We start from the raw sequence: 18,695 nt of genomic DNA, 5'->3' as shown, positions 1-18,695 counted from the left end.
TTTGCTATAAGAGATCATGCAGGTTACAAAAAACAGTGCATCTGAATTGCTAAGCATCATCTAATGTTTTGTGTGCATGGCTTCAAACTATATACCTTTCACTTCTCAAAAAGATAATACGTTGTTAAAAAAGGCTGCATTCTGTATTTTGATTTTACTTTGTGTGACTTTTTAGCTTGTCAGTGTTCCTCTGCTTATTAATGAGGCCTTGGGAAAAATCTGTTAGATCCCTAAAAAGACACTAGGTCTTGTATACTTTAAATCGTGCCAAATCCTTGACCATGAAGGTGAATCCAGTTTGTTGAGTGACTGTATTCTTCCTTAGCAGTGCTAGAACTAACTTAAATATGTAAGTCAATTTGCTTCTGCTCTTCTCATGCCCTGCAAAAAAGTGTGTGTGGTCTCTGTCGCCCCTGCCCTCCCTCACCCCCAACACCAAACCCCAAAGGTGAGAGACTGTTAACTTTGTCTTTCCCTTTTAATCTACTTAATTGGTTTTGCTTAAAAATAGGGCTGGAAGGCATCTCTTGAATCACCTGTAATTGCAAAGAAAACCCTGCATCAAATTATTCTGCTTTTAAACAAAATCGGCACCAATATTTAGAACTTAGATTTGCTTAAAATACTGCATTTCAAATGCAGATGCAGTTACTCTGCATTTTAACTGAGAACTGTGCCTCTCTTCAACAGATATACCGAAAGGATCCATATGTTAATGAAGAAGCATCCAGACAAAGCTATGTCTTGAAACAGCCAGCAATTAGTCACCCAGTACAGAGACAGGAAAGAGACCCAAATCTGATCTATGAATCCCAGGCTCAGTATGCAGAAAAACAACCAAGCAGGGACTATGAACAGTCAACATACAGATATGATTCTGCAAACTATGTAGATCAATTTCCTCGTGGTTATGACCCTCGCCTACATTATGATGAGCGTGTGCCTCCCTATGAGGAGCACTGGGCATATTACGATGAAAAACCACCCTACAACCAAACAAGAACAGCTTACGAAAACCAGCCTCCTAGGGATCTTGATTCCAGACAAAATATAGATGAGAGCACAGAACGCAGCTATTATCCAGCACAACCTCGTTTTGAGGAACCCCCTACAATGAGCTATGATGGCAGACCTCGCTATGAGCATGCACCCAAAAACTTTAGCTTACCACAAATGAGATATGAAGATCAACATACTGTTGGATATGATACACATGGTAGATACAAACAAGAAGCTCAGCCATACCAGTCAGCCATTTCTCGATCTCCCGAACCGAAGCAGTACTTCGATCCCCATGTAAGGGCCTATGAACAAGGTCCTCCTCAAGCCTATAGTGCTAAAGCTGGACAGTATGAGCCTTCTCATAGCACTTCAGGTGTTTCTCTTCCTCCTCCCCCTTCATCACAAACAAAACCAGAAGTTTTGCCTTCTAACAGTAAACCACTGCCTACACCACCATCTCTAGCAGAGGAAGAGGATGACCCAGCCATGAAACCACAGTCTGTGCGAAGTCGGGTTAAGATATTTGAAAGAAGAAGATCACCATCTTTGGAAAAAATGAAGGACCCAAGTGATACATCAGCTGTCAAGGTAAATCATTTGATATTTGTGAGCGTTTTTTATTGGTTGGTTGGTTGGCCTTTTTTTTCCTAAATTGCCTGCTTCTTGTTAATGAGACTAGATTGCAAGAAGTAAAATACTGTCTTGGAAAGAAAGCTTTACTGCTTATGGAATAGCCTCTTGGCAACCTAACTGCAGTACGTTTTAAAAGCAGAAGTTGAAAACATTGTGAGAACAGTGAAGGGGATCTTGCCATGCTGTAAACAACTCCAGTTCATCTTTCACTAGTATTTCATTCTGTTTTTCATTTTGGGTGAGAGGAGGCAGTCTTAGTTTTCTTATTCTTAAAGTGCTGTATTTTTCTAAATGTTAGAATCTGAGAGAATATGCTGTGCTTTTCTTTACAGCCTCCTGAGCTAGCACCTAAGCCTACACTCACAACTGCAAGTGGTCCAAAATCAACTTCTCAAAGCCATTATGAACACGACAAAACAACTTACAGGTAGATGCCCAATTGATTAATTAAATTTAGTTCCTGACATGAGATCAGAGTATTCAGAAAACTTACTTCAGGGATTCAAATTGGGAACTCGAGTGGGGAGTTGGAATGTGTCATTATGACTTCGGTGTATAGTAAGGCAGGGCATAAAGTCAGTTCTCATGCATATGATTTCTGGGAAGTAGGGGAAGGATGTAGTGTGTCTTTCCAGCATTTTTGAGGAGGGTCTATCTCAAAAAAAAATTTAATTTTTTTTTAATTTTGAGATAATTAGAAAGTAAAAGTAAATGGAGTAGGTAAGGTAAAAGGGAAATAAGGATTTTTTTTTCTTCATGCTGTCTCAACTATCTTAATTTCCATGTGGTATAGGTTAAAAAGTCAAGCTATGTAATTGTAAGAATTAAATGTTGGTTGCCTTATTACTAACCAGGTTATAAAAGTAGAATTCCAATTCAGGTATTTATGCTCGTTGACTGTGTAAGGCAACTGTGTATTATTCTTGGTTAGGGCTCCAGAACCACAGAGACCTCAAGTGAAGCCACCTGAAGATATCGTGCGTTCAAATCATTATGATCCTGAAGAAGATGAAGAATATTACCGAAAGCAGCTCTCGTACTTTGATCGTAGGAGTTTTGAAAATAAGCCATCTGCGCAGGTTCCTGCCAGCCATCATTCTGAGCCTGCTAAACCAATACATTCACAAAATCAGCTGAATTTCACCAGTTATTCTAAGTAAGTTTGGGAGATTTTTTTTTTTTTTTTTCCTTTTGAAAAAGGAGCGAGGCATATAGGACTAAACCACAAGTTCTGCCTCTGTCAGTGGAATTCCAGGGGTTCAGGTATCTGATTTCTTATTCACTAAATCTGTTTCTCTGTATAGATGTATAGATGTAGCTTTAGATTGAAAACATGTAACTGCATAACTCTTCATTTTGGTAAATGAATAATTTTTATATGTTTCAGGACCTTCAACATGTTACTTTTTTTCTTACCACTTACTAACCTAAAATTCTAGAATTGTTTAGGTTGGAAAATAGCTTTAACATTGAGTCTGACTATTAACCCAGCACTGCCAAGTCCACCACTAAACCATGTCCTAAGTACGTCTTTCAAATACCTCCAGGGATTGTGTCTCCAACCCTTCCCTAGGCAAGCCTGTGCTAGGGAAGTGCTTGATAACCCTTTCAGTGGAGTATTTTCTAATGCCTGATCTAAACCTCCCCTGGTGCAACTTGAGGCCTTTTACTGTTGTTTTACCGCTTGTTTCCTGGGACAAGAGGCTGACACCCACATCACTGCAAGCTCTTTTAAGGTAGTTGTAGAGAGCAATAACATCTCCCCTGAGGCTCCTTTTCTCCAGACTAAGCAACCCCAGTTCTGTCAGGCACTCCTCATGGGACTTGTGCTTCAGACAGTTCACCAGCTTTGCCCTTCTCTGAATACACTCCAGCACCTTGTAGTGAGCGGCCCAAAACTGAGTACAGGATTTGAACTGCAGCCTCACCAGTGCATAGTACAGGAGGATGATCATTTTCCTGGTCTTGCTGGGCCCACTCTTTCTTACACAACCAGGATGCTGTTGGCAGCCTTGGTCAACTGGGCAAGAGCTGGCTTCTACTCAGCTGTCTTGTCAACCAACACCCACAAGTCCTTTTCCACCAACCAGCTTTCTAGCTGCTCTTCCCCAGGCTTGTAGCATTGTGTAGGGTTGTTGTGGCCCAGGTGCAGGACCCAGCTCTTTGCCTTTTTGAGAAGCACAGTTTGCTATAGCCCATTGATCAAACCTTTCTAGATTTTCTCTGCAGATCAACAGTTCTGCTTAACTTGGTGTCATGTGCAAACTTAGCGAGGATGCACTTGATCGCCTCATCCAGATCAATTATTATGTTCTGTTTATAGTGATAAACAGAATATCACGAAGTATTCAGTCTAGCTAATAATAGTGAGTGCTTAAATATCTTCAAAGCCAAGGTTTTGGTTTATTCCTATTCTGCATGCGCTTACTCTGCAGACAGGTCTGTACATATTAGCAGTATTTGACATTAGGAAACTAAGCCTTCAGGGAATATTGCTGAGGCAAGAATTTAATCTGTTGATGGAAACATCTGTTTCCTGTGTTGTTCTGCTTCCTTTATTTGGAACATTTTGATACAGAAATTGTGTAAGAGTTCATACACAGATTTAGCTCAGGTAAAGAACTGGCCATCTTGAAAGATAGTTATACAAACTTTGTGAATACTCTCCAGTTACCTAATTTGTTTTGCTTCAAACTATAACAATGTGTTTGTAACTGTTACTGTGAAAATCTGTTGTGGCTTGCTGCATGCGGGCTGAAAATGGGGCATTTTTTGAAGGCTTTAGTTGTATTCCTGCTTGAAATCTGGGCTACCCAGCTGAAAATCTGGCAACCTGTCCTGGGTTCACTTGTAAGTTGTTTTTCTCCTTCTTAGTAGCTGGTGCAGTGCTCTGTTTTTGACTAGTCTGAGAGAAACGCTGATAACACACCGATGTTTTTGGTTGTTGTTAAGTAATGCTTACCTCAATCAAGAACTTTTCAGTCTTACGCTCTGCCAGTGAAGAGGGATAAGGAAAGCCAGGAGGAAGCAGAGACAGGACACCTGACCCAAACTAGCCAGAGGGGTATTCCATACTGCAGCACGTCATGCCTAGTGTATAACCTGGGGGGAGGTAGCTGGAAGGCCCAGATCACTGCCCAGGTTGGGCTGGATATTGATTAGTGGGTGGTGAGCGATTGTATTGTGCATCACATGTGTTTGCTATTTTCTTTTCCGTTTCCCATTTTAGTTTTATATTCTCTCCCCTTGTTATTTCCCTTATTATTAGTGGTAGTATTGTACTGTTACCTTAGTTACTGAACTGTTCTTATCTCAACCCATGCGATTTACATTCTCTTGATTCTTCACCCCATCCCTCTGGGAGCTGCAGCGGGGGGGGGGGGGAAGGATGGAGTGAGCGAGCAGCTGTATGGCTCTGAGTTGCCAGCTGGCAGTAAACCATGACACAACCTTAATGTAAATGACAACTTTAGAGGAAAACAACAAACTAGCTCGCTTAATTTTCACAGAGTTATATGTATGTACATGTCTTTCATGTACTTGATAAGCTGTGTTCCAGTCTTAAAGGATTTGACCTAGGTCTCTGAAATCTTGTTCTTTATTTGTATTATATCATCTGTCATCTCCAGTGTCTGTCTTTGTGGACTGAGACTATTGCAATTTTTCCAAAAGCTTGATCAGTTTTAAGTGATTAACTCTTCTGATCAAAAAATCTACATATGTTAATTATTTCTTATTTTACTTTTTTTAGACGTCAGGGAAGGAATGTGTATAGTACTGTATAACCAGTTCTGATTCTCATTCAAGGATGTTTTTCATCTTTCCTCTTCACTTGCCCGGTGTCTTCTGATGGAAAGATGGGAGCATGTATTTCCTACTCTCTGTGCATTATAGGAAGACACCTAAAAAAGGTCTTACCAGGCCTCAGTGCATCACAGTAGCTTTCAGAATTATGTTTCCACATACAAAAAACAATCTTACCCATAGATTGTCTGTTTTGTTCTGTAGGCATGAATTGTGTTGTTATTGTAAATGCTAGTAATGCTTTGGGAGCTATGTTGTAAGCTTTTATCAAGTAATTGTGAAGATTGTAAAATTCTTCAGATGCAGTGTTGTAAGCTTTTGTTGTACTCCTGTTATCCTCTGTAGTGTTGTGACACAGGGGAAAAATGTGAGAGACGTACCCAACTACTGATTTTTGCTGCAGAAAGCTAATAGTTGAGGGATGTTGTTCTATAGTTTTACCTGCTGCTTCTGTCTGCCATGACACTTCCATTCTTTGGCTGCTTAGTTCTTCCATTTTCTTTATGACTTACTGTGTAACTTCAGGGCTTGTATTTATGGGAAGGTGACGTCTTGGTGCCACTGGTTTTAAGGCTAATAGTTTCAAATGTCAGGGGACAAAAATGTGTTGTTTTTTCTTTATGAAAGAATGTAACCCGTAGCAGGAAGGGACAGATGTGGGAAAGAAAATTTACCCAGTAGGAATAGATAAAGAACAAAATATTAATGGAAGAAAGTGGAAAGAGATAAACAAGAACACTACTCAATTGGACAGTACTGTCTCTAGAAGCCTACTCCAGTGTCCATGTGTGGAAACACAGAACAATTGCTGTATTGAGAAAGCATTCATATTTAGTACTCTCCTTTTGCCAGCTTCCAGTTTATACCCTGTTACTTGTTTGTTATTCATTTATTTTTCCAGTCAATTTATATGGTAATGGCTGTTCTGGGAATAAACTCTTCTAAAAATAAATAGGACTAAATTTGGGTGATACAGGAACTGTTGATGATGCAGTTGCTAGTTCCTGCATAATCTGTGTAATGTATTCAGGGTACAGAGGACCAATTTTATTTATTCATGAGCAAATAGCCACAGCTTTTTCAGTTTTACAAATTAATGTTAAACATTAAATTATGCAAAGTTCTTTGTCACTAAGTAGTGTGAAAGTATGTATTTTTCCCATTACATATGTACAAATTTTTTTACTCTTAATTTGTTAAGGTTTTATTAGCATCATTTAGGAAATCATGCATTAGTAAAGCTGCTTTGTATGGGCAATGCCATACATGCATGCTAGAGTTGCCAGTAACTGTGGAATAAGGGATAGTTTGTCTTGATGTGAGAAAATAGTAGTACTTGTAAATGGATGTTTCAGTGGATGTAGTTGGAGCAATTTATGAGACTACTACCGCTGTGGTTGAAGGTAGTGGATTTGTCCGTGCTTGGTTCAATGTAGATAAATGCAGTAGCTTGACATGCTGCAAAATGAGGTAGCTTATCTAAGTTTTGTGTTGAGTAGGGTTAAGAGTACTCACATAATCAGTTATGGCCCTATCTGAGGGGGCAGGAAGGAACAGCATCCTATATTAACCTTTTAAACTGCTTTAGCTGAACTCTTTAAATGCCTGTCATAGAGCTAGAGTTTTTGAATGGGAACTGAAGGTCAGCAGTGCAGTTTGATAAGTGGTGTTGTGCACTGAAGCTTATAACCTGCTGCTCACTGGTTCCTTTCAGTTTCATTTCAAAGTAAAGTAATGTTTTTTTTAAATGAAAAAGAAAATGAAGTGGAAAACAGCTTAGAAGACAGCACATCAATAATTGTAGGAACTTCACTTACACACTTAGAAGTTGTAAGCAATCATTTTGTTGTGGGCTACTTTCACTGCATACAGATTCTGGACTATGTGGTTGAGATTGTGGCTGACCCTTAGTTAGGAGTTTACAACAGAAGAATGTGCTGTAAGGTGGGCTGATGCCAACCTTATGAAGTTTAACCTTGCCAAGTGTAAGGTCCTACACCTGGGTCGGAGCAATCCCAGGCACAACTATAGGTTGGGTAGAGAAGAGATTCAGAGCAGCCCTGCGGAGAAGAATTTGAGAGTGTTGGTCGATGAGAAGATGAACATGAGCTGGCAGTGTGTGCTCGCAGCCCAGAAAGCCAACTGTATCCTGGGCTACATCAAAAGGAGCGTGACCAGCAGGTCAAAGGAGGTGATCCTGCCCCTCTACTCTGCTCTTATGAGACCTCACCTGGAGTATGGTGTGCAGTTCTGGTGTCCTCAACATAAAAAGGACATGGAACTGTTGGAACAAGTCCAGAGAAGGGCCACGAGGATGATCAGGGGTCTGGAGCACCTCCCATATGAAGACAGGCTGAGAAAGCTGGGGCTGCTCAGCCTGGAGAAGAGAAGGCTGCGTGGAGACTTCATAGCAGCCTTCCAGTATCTGAAGGGGGCCTACAAGGATGTTGGAGAGGAACTCTTCATTAGGGACTGTAGTGACAGGACAAGGGGTAATGGGTTAAAACTTAAACAGGGGAAGTTTAGATTGGATATAAAGAAGAAATTCTTTCCTTTTAGGGTGGTGAGGCATTGGAATGGGTTGCCCAGGGAGGTTATGAGTGCTCCATCCCTGGTGGTGTTCAAGGCCAGGTTGGACGAGGCCTTGGGTGACATGGTTTAGTGGGAGGTGTCCCATGGCAGGTGGGTTGGAACTAGATGATCTTGAGGTCCTTTCCAACCCTAACTATTCTATGATTCTGTAATTCTATATTAAGCACACCTTGGTGCTGGTGTGTTGTCACAGCTTTCTTCTGCTCCCTCCATTAAAATGAACTACCTTCCATATTTCTCAGAAAGCTGGCAGACAATTCTGATGAGGTGTGGAGTGTGTTGATTTGTTTTTTTTTTTCCTGTGGTCTTCTGCAGTGCTGTGCTGCCCTTTTTAATATTCCCCTCTGGGAAGTAGTGAATTCAGGGTTGGTAGTTTTCTGAGAAGGCAGCTACTACCTGCCTGGAATTAAAGGCACTAGTGAGTAAGCATACAATAATATCTTTTGTTGGGTGAATGGCTTTATATAAATCAGTGGGAACAGAAGCTTAAACAGCAGATCTAAAATGGTCTTTTTTTTTTTTGTAACACTGACTGTAGAGCTGTTCATATGGATGCTGTTTAGCTCATTGAGCATGACATTCATATGGTCATCAAGCAGACTTTCTAAAGTTGATCATCCCTTTTCTTCATTGCGTAACATACTCCTCTGAACTGTAAGCCTGTTGGTGTCTAAAATTGCCTGTTACACTTTTAATAGTGTACAGAAAGTGAAGCAATGAGGAAAAGCAGTCCTAATGTAAAATGTATTTTCTTGCAACATGTAAGCAAGGTAACTGTTAAAAATCAGGGGAAAGTGATCAGTATACTTGCAGTTTTGTGTCTCTTCTAGTATTCATAAACAGTTCTTCTAGGATGTCCTCTAGGAATTGCTGAACACAGAAGCATTTCTATGTTGTAGGCTCTGCTATTGGATGAACTCATAATGCTACAGAAACATTTGCTATAAATGTATCCACAGTACATGATCTGCAGTACAAAACTATAATCATTCTGTGTATGTTAAAACTGATAAAATGAGATTGGACCATGAGAGATTGTTAGAATATGGGACTTAGATTTTGCTCACTTTTCTCAATATATTGAATAACTTTGATACAGATTGTAACAAATGGCTTAGTGTAATCTTGTTTGTTCTTTTTCAATATCTGTTCATTTGAGATCTTGACCATTTCCTAATTCACTGAAAAAATCTCAAATTCAGTAGGTGTTCATTGTATATATGTATATGGTAAAGATATCAGAAACATCACCGTTAAAAGTAGTGTGACTTTGTTTCAACAACCTTGTCATATGAAAGCTGCTAGGACTAGCATAAGAAGTATGGAGAAATAATATGCTCAAAATAGAATGACTATTTTCTTTCATTCTTCTATTGCTGTTTGCTTTGCCATCACCTAGATTTCTTGGCTCTTACACTAGCTATGACTACTTGAAAAGGAGCATCAAGTGGTAAGACTGTTGTTGATGTGAGGATGTTTTCAGGTGTCCTCTTCACTGTTACTTTTCATCACAGGCATTATGTGCACTTAAAACTTCAAACATGCAAATTTTGAAAGTGCAATCTGTGTCCAAAATTAAAGGTATTTCAGCATTTATAATTTCCTGACCTAAAAAAACCTGGACAGATATTTCTAGTATAAGAAGAAATGTTTTGAAGATAACATTTAATCGTTATCTACGCTATGCACATAAAGCTAGTGAAGCTTAAGCTGATTACATCTCTAATTAAGATGGCATTGTTCAAATACTAGGTGTATTTAGGAAAGTTGAACTAGACTCCATTGTCTTATTGGCTAATTACGCTTTTCATAAAAATCCACCCCCCCTCAACCCTCCAAAAAAAAAGAAAAAGTGGGTTTACATTTTTGTTTTGAAGATCTGCTAAATTAGAGAACACATTTTTGTTTAAATTACCCCAAATGAAATTGAAAAATTAAGATCTTTTAAGAAATCATATCAAATACACCTGAAATGTCATCTGCCTTTTGTTTGCCATGGTTTGTGTTACTAATCTTCTTCTAAAGATTCAGTGTTGTCTTAATCTCTTGTGCTTATCAGTAAATGTTTTTATACTTGGACAGGATATAAAGAATATCTTATTTTAATATTTATAGGAAGAGATGGAAATCAGGTGATCATAGAAGAGAAAAGAAATTACAGTGGATGCAGGAGCTGAGACTCCTGATGAAACTAAACAGTCAACTGTGGGTTGTTGTCTTTTTATTTCAACAGGGGGAAAACAACTGATAGTGAGGCAGCAGAAAGGTCTGTTGGTGAAAAACGCTATGAGCCAATCCCTCAAGTTACAACTCCTCCTCCTGCTTCTGCAGTCCAGTATACGCAACCTCAGTCAATTAATAGCCCTGTCCTGTCTCTCCCAGCACATCATAAGCCTGCACTTTCTGAAGGTGAGCAGTTGGAAAGCTAACTTGTCTCATGTGGTAACACTTGTCAGATGCTTATGTGGTTGCTTCAGCATGTCTGAATTGGTAATTGTGGTGTTCTTTAACTGAAATGTGGAATAATTATTAGTGAAAATAGCTTTTATTATAGTGAGATTGAGTGAAATAATCGTGAAATCACTGGTGATCCTATCTGAAACTAACTTTCAGGTGTTAAACAGTTTCTGTAACTATCTTTTCCATATGTAGAGGTCTCAGCAAAGATAAAGTAAAATCTCTATTACTTAGAGAACCTACATCTCTATGGTACACTGGACCAGAATTCTTTAGGCATGAGTAATAATTGTAGGTATTTGAAAATAGAAGAAAAAAATTGGGTTTGTTCTCACATTGTGAGGATTGGCCAGCTGAATTTTCCCATTCAGCTGAATTTTCCCATTTGTGTGAGTGCATGATAGCATCGCAGTACTGGTTTTTGGTTTTTTGTTTGTTTTCAGTTTTGTTTTTGTTTGGGTTTTAATTTTTTTTTTTTTGTCATGGTATAAATCAGTCTAACCTTTTTATTGAAGGGTCATACCATTGTATCCAATTTACCTATTTAATGAAACTTCAGATAATTTGCCTGAACATGCAAAATGTAATAAGAAGATAAATGATCTAAGAGAGCTAAACTGAACCTGTATATATTATGTAAAATAGATTAACAATTGACTAAAATGTATTCGTATGAAATAGTGTATGTGACTATGCATACATTCCTGATGGGCACTGACAAGTTGCGGTATTGTTATTTGCATTGCAGTTAACTCTGTGTCTGACCCTCCTCCGCCTCAGAATAAGCCAGCAGTTTTCAGATCCTCTAGAGAGGACACTGTGCAGTCCACGTTTTACCCTCAGAAAAGCTTCCCTGACAAAGGCCCTATTAATGGAACTGAGCAGATACAGAAAACAGTCACTCCTTCTTACAACCGCTTTACAACAAAACCCTACACTAGTGCTGCAAGACCCTTTGAGCGCAAGTTTGAAAGTCCTAAATTCAACCATAATCTCTTGCCAAATGAAGCTCAGCATAAACCAGAGTTGCCATCAAAATCTCCAAATTCTCCTCAACCAATTTTGAAAGCACACAGCTCATCACAGCCTCCTGAGTTTGATAGTGGATTGGACACCTTTGCTGTACAGGTCGACAAGCCTAAATATCAACCAAATAATGTCAATGCTGTGCCTAAAGCCATTCCTGTAAGGTAAGCTGCTGCTTTTTTCTTCCCACTAGCACATCTATAGCAGTTTATCTGTGAAACTTGTGAGAAATGCAGATTTGCTTCTGTAATTTCTGTGCTTCCAATTTCTGTTGATATTATAGTTGAAAGATTATTACTATAATTCTAATTCTAAAAATCAGTGCTAGTCTCCTCTAGGCTGTGCTCCTCTAAAATGCTAGAGGCAAGTATGCCATTGACTTTCAGGAAGAAAATACTGATAAAACTGCTAGGCTTTCTGTCTTGCATTCAGCCCTTCAGCCCTTGAGGATGAGGAGGAAGAAGATGGACACACTGTTGTAGCCACGGCAAGAGGTGTATTTAACAGCAATGGTGGTGTATTGAGCTCTATAGAGACTGGAGTTAGTATTATTATACCACAAGGAGCCATTCCAGAGGGAATAGAGCAAGAAATATATTTCAAAGTCTGCAGAGACAACAGTATACTTCCACCTTTGGACAAAGAGAAAGGTAAGAGCTGGCTCTTGATTATTTAATTATTATTATGTTATTTATTACAATTAAATAGTGAACAGTAAAATAAACAGTATTATGTTATTTAATGCAGATCTTTTCTAACAGCAAAATTAAATAACGAAAATACTGTAATACACTTCAATATGTAACATTTCTGTATGACGATATAGTGTACATTTTGCAAGAAGTGTAAGGCAAGCAATAATTGCTCAATATTGAAAGTTGCAAGATGGAGGCCCTGAATTGTAATTTGAGAATATTGAATTTGTAGACTTAAGTACTGATTTAAAACTTAGCTTGTGCACTAAGGAAGGTTCTAAATTAATTTTAAATATCTTTGAAAATGTAGCTTCCCTCACAGTGCAGGGATTTATTCTAGGCTTGCTTGTTAGAAATATTTCATCTCCCAGTTAGAACCAAAAACACTAAGCAGGAACTAATTTGAGTTTAATATCTAGAATTTACTTCAATACTTGAAAATGCTTCGCATTTTATTTTTTTCATGGTTTTGAAAAGTATTCTTTTATATAAATATTTTCTTGATAGTCTTATTCCTAAAGGTTGAACAGTGTGTTTAGTTAAGCAACTTTTTCATAGTAAGTCTGTCTTTCATACCCCTAGTCCAGTGTATGTGCATTTTTCTCACCTGTCAGATTCTGAATTTTCAAGGAACTTAGTTTAATAAATTCACAGTTAAAGCATTAGTTGCAATCTGCAGTTACTTTGAATCTTTATGAACTAAACATAGGGGTATTAATTAACTGAATAATGTACATTAATTTTTGGATTTTTAAACTGAGAATAGACCTATATATTTGTATGTTTATATTTTGACTGTTAGAATAAGGGTCGTAGGCTCTATTCAGCCCAATGTGCCATAAATCCATACAGGCAGAACATTGCAGCTATACTGCAGAGAGAAATAGGAACAAACTGCTTACAGATTTGGGGATTTGTTTGTTTTGATGCACATGCTTAGAAATTAGTGGCTAAAAAAAGCTGACACCCAGCATGATTTAATCATCACACTTATTTATCCTTTTAAATTTAGAAATTATGATATGTTCCACTGAAAAGCCAATTGAATACTCTCAAAGAGACAGTGAGCAACAGTCTTGCTAGGTGCTGTTCTTTACTGACAGGTCAAAAGTTTCATATTTTTCTCTAAATGGCTGAGTAGCTGTGCAATGTAATTATGTAATACCTTGAGCCTATTTCATGAAGAATCATTAACAGGTTCTTCTTTCTCTTAAATACAGGTGAAACACTTCTTAGCCCCTTGGTAATGTGTGGGCCTCATGGACTAAAATTCCTGAAGCCAGTGGAGCTGCGCCTGCCACACTGTGCGTCTATGACCCCTGATGGTTGGTCTTTTGCTCTAAAATCCTCTGACTCCTCGTCGGGTATGCTGTCCTCCCTCTGTCCTTTTGGGGCTTTTGGGTGCTATCGTATAATTTAAATTAATTTGGCTAAAGGTGATGCTGTGTAATACAAAGAACTCAATCATTGTATTTGTGTCAGACTCTTCCATTTCACTTCCATTACAAATGTCTTTCTTACATTTACTCATGGTGCCAGTTCATAGCTAAAACCATGATAGCAGAAAAAGAATAATATCTCTAGTCTATTAAATATAATTGTATTTTTCTATTCTGTCTTCTTTCTTGAGGACTGCTACAGCTGAACACACTTGAAATGATAGTCGCACTAAAACTGAGAGGAAATTATATGTACCTCTGATTGGCCTTTGTAACATAACTGTTGTTTGTCTGTTGCTTAATTAACCATATAGGACTCTGCAAATCTTAACAATCTGCATGCTCATAAATCATGATTTAACGCTTGTTAACTGTTTTCACGTGTGCAAGCTGATGCTAACAATTGGGTCATTTAAGAAAACTATAGTGTTCAGTAAAAGCATTTGCAATTCATTCTAATGTAGCTGGATTTTCCACAAGACTTTTCTTGGTTGCTTCTGCCTATTTCTCCTCTACTGCCTTTTACCCAGAATTTTCTGGTTGATAGTAAAAGTTACAGCTAGGTTGCAATTTAATTTACTTGTTCATTTTTACCTCACTCTGGCTTTCTGGGATGAGGGGAGAATGTACTGGCTGAAATTGTCAGTGAGGAGCCTAATTGAGAATTCTGGGCACGTTTCAAGCAATTTCATGAAATGGCTGTGACGTTACAGAGATTTTAAGAAGGAATATTTGCACATCTGGGGAAAAAGTCTTAAGGTTTTATTCAGCTACTTTCAAAATTTGTGGTGGAAGTTTCAAACCATTACTGTGTATGTATGATCTAAGTAATGACTGAATGATGTAATTCTGTATAGAGCATTTAAGCCACCATGTATGCGTATCTTCTGTCACTAATGTATCTATCACTGTCAACACCAAAGCACTGATGCTTTGAAAGATTAAAGCATCAATCCCCTTGATGGGGATTCAATAACCTAGAAGTTTAATGGCAATAATTTTCAGTTGTTTTTTACACTCTATTATATGCACGTGTTGCATGCATCTATTTAACAACATGAGTATACAATGGCAGTGTTAAAACCCAAACTTATAAATTATAGGGTCCCAAAAGATATGACAACTGTGTACAAAAATGACACGACCTTCCTTTGTAACTAATAGCACCTGTTCATGAACTTACTTGAAGTGAAGGGAGAGGACTAAAATGATCTGAACAATAACTGAAGTTACTGAGACATTTTTCTCCCTTTACAAAGTGGGATGTGTGTGTGCGCGCGCGCATGTGTGGGTGAGAGCAAGAGCGTGTATATTTAAGCCCTAACACTTTCTGTACTGTAAATATAACACCACATTCTGTTAATCTGAAATGGGATGTATATCATAACATTGCTTTTTTGAGACAAACTTTAAAATTAGGCAATTCTGTCTTATGATATGTAAGTAGACCATACTGTGTCTTAAATAAATAATTGTTTTCTCTCTTTCTAAATTAGTTGCTTATGGGACTCTGATTTTTGAGGTGGCTTTATAATAACAGCTTATAGAATTCTGGGTTTTTTCTCTCTTCAGTTGTCTGCTCTACCTCATCTTTTCTCAATGTATCCATGTTCTGTCCTAAAAGTGACATTCATTTGCACTTACTAACATCTTTCTGCTGCATTTAAGCCTCTTATATTGATACTTTCAAACCCCTTCAAAAGCTTGAATGATGCTGGTATTAAAACTGACTTGGGAAAAAGAGTTGCCTTTTATGGCCACATTTATTAGAATGTATCGGTAAAAAATTCTGGAGGATTGTCCTTTTTTTTTTTTTTTTTTTTCTCCAAAGCAGTTCTATGTAAGTATGGTAAAAACTTCCTCAACAGGTAGAGGATGCACTGGCTAGTCTGATCCTTACTATGTATTTAGGAGGAAGGATTGGAAGATTGTCTGCCATTTGTTTCATGGGCAAGACTAGGACCTTGTTGTCCTACAGTCCTGCTTTACCCTTCTCCCAAGTATATTCGTTCAGGTGAAGTTTTGAATGGCTTTCCCTACATCTATAAAATTAAAACTTCTCCAGCATTATTGAGCTTCTTGACTGAAACAAGTAGTCTTAGCTGTTTGCACTCTCTGTTTGCACTCTCTTAACTGTACAAAGGCCACTTCTATTCTTCGTCCCTGCATCAGATGTTGACATCACTCCACACCAGTGCATTGTGTACTTCATTATGTTTTCATGAGTTCTTCAAGAAAATTGGGGATTTTGCATCAGTCTTAATTAATAGAGAGGTCTCATGTGTGTGCAGCCTGTGTGACTGGATTCTGTAGCTCGTTGCACGTTTCTCAGGGCAGATCTGTTTCGGCCAAGGTATTTCATGTCAGTTATCTGGAAGGCTTAAGAGAACTGAGTGCATATTTCACTATTCTACTGCAGTGCAATGATAATACCTTGTATGCAGTGGCAGCATTTAGTAGTGGGTTTATGTTTAGATACTTGAAAAACAATTGGCTGTGCAGATGGAGTATAACCTTTGTCTGGTGAGATGGCAGCTGATGACTTTGCCTTGTAAGAGAATGTTATGCAGAACCTTTGACCATGAGTGGATAAGATCTGTTGTAAAGATGAAGTACATACCAGTTAACTGGAATTCTTTTAGAATGTCAGTATTTCAAACTTTTAAATTAGTATACTGGATGTAGCTGTAAAGTAACTACAGTCTTGTCTACAATAGTTTTCATAATAGAAAACTACCAGTGTGTCATAACTTCTGATTAGACTTACCTGTGTTCAGAACTGTTTGATGAAATTTCAAATGCATCCTACCCAGATTAGCTTTTAAAATGTCTTATTTTTCCGGGCAGTTTTGGAAAGAGCCGGTGAATACCCGATACACTGTTAACACTTCTCAAATGGAAAGCACTACCTTGGTGCTGTAGAATGACTTGTATTTAATGATTCCCAAGGGCCACAGCATCTGTTTTGAATAACTGATCTTTCCTATGTTACATGGAAGTAAAGGGTTATTGTTTCATTAATAACATAAACTGCAGGGTTTAAAAAAACCAAAACAAAACAACAAAAACCAGCCTCCAAGCAAACAAACATAAAACCCATACCAGTGTTGATTCAAAACGTAGACACTCCTGTCCAAAAGCTCGGTTGTTCAAGATGTATACTGTTTGACAGCAGATACTAAACACCAGCATTGTGTTTTCCTCCCACAGGTGAGCCCAAAACCTGGCAGAACAAGTCTCTTCCCGGGGATCCAAACTATCTTGTTGGAGCAAACTGTGTCTCAGTCCTAATTGACCACTTCTAAATACTAAGTTAGCTGATTGAGTAAATAATGTGAAACTGAGATGGACCTTATGTATAAACTGAACCACTCTATCAAGTATTAACTGTTCTCTAAGTGATAATGGATCTTAGTGTTTAAGCGTCTTGCTTTAACTAACAATGGTTTAGCAAGTACACTCTTTGAGCCATGGTCACAATACATGCCACAAGCAGGGAGGAGGGTACAGTGGGAACAAGGGGTTTTTGCAGGATCTGTATGCTTTGGGCGGTTGTTCTTTTGTGGGTATCCTTTTTTTTTTTTTAAAGGGCACTACTAGTGTTTTATTGTTTAAAATCTGAAAGAACCAATGGAACTATATTCAGAGGACCTGAAGTTAATTCATACTCACCGGTTAAAACACAGAATTTGGCCTGCATTTTTATGGCTGTGTGTTTGTAACTCACAAGACTACATTTTGGTCTCTAGTTTTTAAACAATTTCTGGTGTACGTGTCCAATGAAATGGCAATCAACTTGGGGTAGCACAGTTCAGATCTTTTCCTCTGCTGAGAGGCTACTGTAAACATATCTACTTACTGTATATGGAAACATTGTCATGAGAACAGGGGGGAGGGGGAAAAGCATGAGGGATGACTATGGTTCAGTTGCCTCTGTGGATTTGTAAATTTAACCACGTTATTTCAGACCTATTAACCAGCAGGGATGCCTTACCCTCATGTTTTTAATAGTGTTAGCTCTCATAGTTCTCTGTATTGAGTTTGTACGGCTTTTGTGCTTACCTAGCATGAGGTCTCTCATTAGAGACTGGGGAAAGAGGGGGGGGAAAACCACAGAACAACAACTTGTGAGTTTGGTTTAGAGAATGAGTATTGTGTGTGTTCATCAGCCAGAAGAGAACCAGAAGAAAATGATGGTATGTTTTCTGCTATGCATTTGAAAATTTATAGATGTGTTAGACTGCTTGTATATAATGCGTGCATACTACTTTTGTTCCTGGTTTGTAAATTAACTTTTATAAGCTTTACCTTTTTATATATATATAAATATATATAAAAACAAAGTTTCTTAAGGATATCTTTGTATTCTCATACCTTTTGAGCCTTGAACTTTGACATCTGCAGCAATAAAGCAGCATTTCTACAATATATGAACAAGGACATTTTTAAAAAAATGCACAAAGTTGTTACCTTTTAAAGTGCTGCATTTAAAGAATATAACTCGGAATTCTCTACTTTGATTAAATTCTTGAAAAGTATCCCTACTGTAATTTGTCATAAGGATGCTGTACTATGTGCCCTGAAATGTATTTTTTTACTAATAGACGATTTATTACGGCACAATGGCACTACTACTGTTTAGATAATATACCACTGCATTCTGTTAATGAGTTATTAGCTATTCAGGTGTGGCTGATTTTTTTTTTTCTCTGCAGTTATTAAAATTACACGTTTCTAAATATACAGAATAAAACTTTTTAAAATAATAAAGGAGATTGTAGTACATTATTGTTTCTGAAATGCATTTGTGAACATGCCAACTTTCATTTTTGCCTATGTGAGGAGACGGCTGTAGTCTGCGTAATGTTTGTACACAAAGCAGAGCTCTTTTGTGGAGTGAGTTGGAGCTGTCTACAGCAGGGCTTCTGAAATGATGAGTGTGGATCCATGGGAAATACATGGTACAAGTAGGAGTGGTAGATTTGTCTCTTGAATCACTCTGTTGGTGCTAGTGTACTTGTTATACTACTCTTCCAAATAGCTTTGG

The 18,695-nt window shown here is 38.0% G+C and overlaps 1 protein-coding gene across 3 annotated transcripts in view; it reads left to right on the top strand.

The window, feature by feature from the left end:
- Positions 1 to 18,418, top strand: part of TJP1 (tight junction protein 1) — a 193,256-nt gene extending 174,838 nt beyond the window's left edge. The window contains exons 23-31 of one of the 3 annotated variants that reach the window (XM_062626921.1): positions 691 to 1,590; positions 1,968 to 2,062; positions 2,567 to 2,791; positions 9,431 to 9,481; positions 10,265 to 10,440; positions 11,237 to 11,678; positions 11,947 to 12,164; positions 13,430 to 13,534; positions 16,859 to 18,418. In XM_062626921.1, the coding sequence (XP_062482905.1) occupies positions 691 to 1,590; positions 1,968 to 2,062; positions 2,567 to 2,791; positions 9,431 to 9,481; positions 10,265 to 10,440; positions 11,237 to 11,678; positions 11,947 to 12,164; positions 13,430 to 13,534; positions 16,859 to 16,953 (2,307 nt within the window). In that variant the 3' untranslated portion in view covers positions 16,954 to 18,418. Of the gene's footprint in view, positions 1 to 690; positions 1,591 to 1,967; positions 2,063 to 2,566; positions 2,792 to 9,430; positions 9,482 to 10,264; positions 10,441 to 11,236; positions 11,679 to 11,946; positions 12,165 to 13,429; positions 13,574 to 16,858 lie in introns of all 3 variants that reach the window. The other 2 variants (XM_062626910.1, XM_062626932.1) reach the window with 2 other exon arrangements.
- The last annotated feature ends 277 nt before the right edge of the window (positions 18,419 to 18,695 follow it).

The sequence above is a fragment of the Pezoporus occidentalis genome, unplaced genomic scaffold (assembly GCF_034315485.1).
Source record: "Pezoporus occidentalis ecotype Australia unplaced genomic scaffold, CSIRO_AGI_Poc_V1 ctg11, whole genome shotgun sequence".
In the NCBI taxonomy this organism is placed as follows: domain Eukaryota; kingdom Metazoa; phylum Chordata; class Aves; order Psittaciformes; family Psittacidae; genus Pezoporus; species Pezoporus occidentalis.
The sequence above is the reverse complement of the archived record's forward strand: the minus strand, read 5'-3'. Positions and strand labels throughout refer to the sequence as shown.